At 41.5% G+C, this 3,267-nt stretch overlaps 1 protein-coding gene across 2 annotated transcripts in view; it reads left to right on the top strand.

Moving 5' to 3' along the window:
* Nucleotides 1–1,018: 1,018 nt before the first annotated feature.
* NLRP3 (NLR family pyrin domain containing 3) overlaps nt 1,019–3,267 on the top strand; it is a 28,276-nt gene continuing 26,027 nt past the window's right edge. For both annotated transcript variants that reach the window (XM_003803476.3, XM_023509025.1), the window contains exons 1-2: nt 1,019–1,077; nt 1,250–1,555. In XM_003803476.3, coding sequence (XP_003803524.1) covers nt 1,273–1,555 — 283 coding nt within the window. In that variant the 5' untranslated portion in view covers nt 1,019–1,077; nt 1,250–1,272. The remainder of the gene's footprint in view (nt 1,078–1,249; nt 1,556–3,267) is intronic.

The following is a 3,267-nucleotide window of genomic DNA, read 5'->3' on the forward strand; positions in this document are numbered from 1 at the left end:
GCTACATCCATAAAATAGGGCTAAGAATCTACATGCCTCATATAGCTTTGTGCAGACTAGATGAGAAAAAAAAAAACACATCAATCAGTGCCTAGTCCATGAGACCCTCTAAATAAATTTGAGTTTTGAGTGGTGCCTGTAGGTCAGTGGATAGAGCACTGGCCACATACACTAGGGCTGGCTGGTTCAAACCTGGCCCAGGCCAGCTAAAACAACAATGACAACTTCACCACCACCAACAAAAATAGCCGGACATTGTGGCAGGCGCGTGTAGTCCCAGCTACTTGGGAGGATGAGCCAAGAGAATCACTTGAGCCCAAGAGTTTGAGGTTGCTATGAGCTATGATCACAGCTTGAGACACTGTCTCAAAAAAAATAAAAAAATAAATTTGAGTTTTATTTATTATTACGATTGTGAATTTTGTAAGGAGACATTAAGGATATGTATAAACAACATACTTTTCCTAACAAATGCAAACATTGTGCCTATGTTTGTGCCCTTACATTAATGTGAAATAAAAAAAAGAGGGAAAAAAGGATATGTATGTGTTTATTATTCTCCCTTATAGAACCCAAGCTCCATCTCATTTCAGCTTCTGTCAGTTTGTGGATTGAAGGAAGGGCAGTTGCAGGCCATCCCCTCCTGCATGCTGCTGTGTTCTCTCTCCTTTTTCCCTAGCCATGTTCTTGCCATGCTGTTACCACCATAGAATCTCATCTCCTGACCTCTTCCTTATGTCCCACATCCATCTTCCCACCAGTCAAAACAGAACCAAGGAACCAGAGCTTTCAGTTGAAAGAAACTTGAAAACAGCCTCTTCTGCTCTTTCATTTTACAGATTAGGACCCTGAAGTTGAGGAAGAGTGAAATGTTTGTCCAGGGTCCTAGCCCAGTAACCAATGGAATACAAGTTCTCTTGGTGACAGTCAAGGGTGCATCATGAAGTGGTTACTCATTGTACACTATAATATGATCACATTTTCATGTTTATTTACATATATTTTCCTCCCATAGGGAAACTTTTCTTCCATGGCTCAGGCCACACTCCTGGATCAAGCCAACGGGAGAGCTTTCGGGTAAGCTTTTGGTTCACTTTTCAGAATTAATGATGGTAACTTGTTATAGTCATGTGATGTTTTTCCCCTTTGAGTGTTTTTTTTTAGGTTTTGATAATTTAGTTCTCTTTAAGTGGCGAGTTTTAAAAACACTTTCTTACGCATATGCTATTTTCACTACGTAGTATCCCAGTGTGGACCTGAAAACAGCCTCAGATGAAGATGGCAAGCACCCGTTGCAGACTGGCCAGATACCTGGAGGACTTGGAGGATGTAGACTTTAAAAAATTCAAAATGCACTTAGAAGACTATCCTCCTCAGAAGGGCTGCATCTCACTCCCGCGGGGTCAGACAGAGAAGGCAGACCACGTGGATCTAGCCACCCTGATGATTGATTTCAATGGGGAGGAGAGGGCGTGGGCCATGGCCGTGTGGATTTTTGCTGCAATCAACAGGAGAGACCTCTATGAGAAAGCTAAGATGGATGAGCCAGAGTGGGGTGAGTGGAAGAAGGACTTTTTTAAAAAGTTGTGGTAAAGTACACATAATTTAAAATTTACCATCTTAATAAGTTTTAGGTGTACAATTTAGTAGCATAAAGTACATTAACATTGCTGTGTAAGCAATCTCCAGAAGTCCTTAGATCTTGCAAGACTGAAACTCTTCACCTATTGAACAATACCTCCATCCTCCTAGCCCAGGGGTGGGGAACCTATTGCCTTGGGGACACAGGTGGCCTCTGGATACTTGAGTTTGGCCGTTGTCTGAATCCAAATCCTTTAAGTAAAGGGATTTGTTCTGTGATTTTGTGTTTGGTTGAGGAGCCGCACTTGGCTATCTGTATGGCCGTAGCCCCTAAAGTGAAAGAAAATACCACTATTCTATTTTCTATGAATTTGACCACTCTAGGAGTCTCATATAAGTGGACTCATGTGCAGTATTTGCCCGCCATTTTTTTTTTTTTTGTGAGACAGAGTCTCAAGCTGTTGCCCTGGGTAGAGTGCGGTGGTGTCACAGCTCACAGCAACCTCAAAGTCTTGGGCTCAAGCGATTCTCTTGCCTCAGCCTCTCAAGTAGCTGGGACTACAGGCATCCACCACAACACCCAGCTATTTTTTGATTGTAGCTGTCATTGTTGTTTGGCAGGCCTGGGCTGGATTCAAACCTGCCAGCTCCAGTGTACATGGCTGGCACCCTAGCTGCTGAGCTACAGGCGCTGAGCCAGTATTGGCCTTTTTATGCCTGACTTATTTCACTTAGCATAGTATCCTTGAGGTTCATCCATGCTGTAACTGGTCTCAGAATTCTCTTTTTAAGTATGCTATGTACGTATCACGTTTGTTTATGCCTCTGTCAGTGGTTATTTGTGGCACTTGCACCTTTTCATCATAGGGAATAATGCTCTTATAAGCATCATTGAAACATCTCTTCAAGACCTTGCATTGACTTACTTTGGGAGATGTCCAGATGAGGAATTTTTGGATCTTGGGGTGACTTTATGTTTTTTTTTAAGGAACTGCCATACTGTTTTCTGTGTCATCTGCACCATTTTATATTCCCACAAATAGTGCACAGGGGACCCCTTTTCTCCAAATCCTTTTAAATACTCGTTATTTTCTGTTTTTTTTCTTTCTGATAGTAGCCATTCTAGTAAGTGTGAGGTGGCTTCTTCCTGTAGTTGTGACTTTCCTTTCCCTACTCACTCAAGATGTTGAGCAGCTGTTCATGAGCTTCCTGGGAGAAAAAACTTCAATTCCTTTTCCCATTTTTATTTTATACTGTTTTTTCCTTTCCCTCTTTTAAAATCAGGGTTTTTTTTTTATTGTTGATTTATAGGCGTTCATTACATATCCTTGAAAATAACCCCTTATCAGAAATATGATTTGCAAATATTTTCTCCCATTATGTGAGTTGCCTTTCACCTTGTTGATTATGCCCTTTAATACACAGAAGTTAGTATTTTAAAAATAATTGCTTCTGGTAATGTCTTGGTTTCTTCCTCTTTTCTTCCTTTTTTTTTTTTTTTTTTTTTTTCTCCAAAAAACAGTTTCCTTTTACTAACTCCTTTAAAAACCTAATTCAGGGCTCGGCGCCTATGGCTCAACTGGCTAAGGCACCAGCCACATACACCTGAGCTGGCAGGTTGGAATCCGCCGAACAACAATGACGGCTGCAACCAAAAAATAGCTGGGCGTTGTGGCGGGTGCCTGT

This window comes from Otolemur garnettii, unplaced genomic scaffold (assembly GCF_000181295.1).
Source record: "Otolemur garnettii isolate 467f Iridium unplaced genomic scaffold, OtoGar3 scaffold00313, whole genome shotgun sequence".
NCBI lineage: Eukaryota > Metazoa > Chordata > Mammalia > Primates > Galagidae > Otolemur > Otolemur garnettii.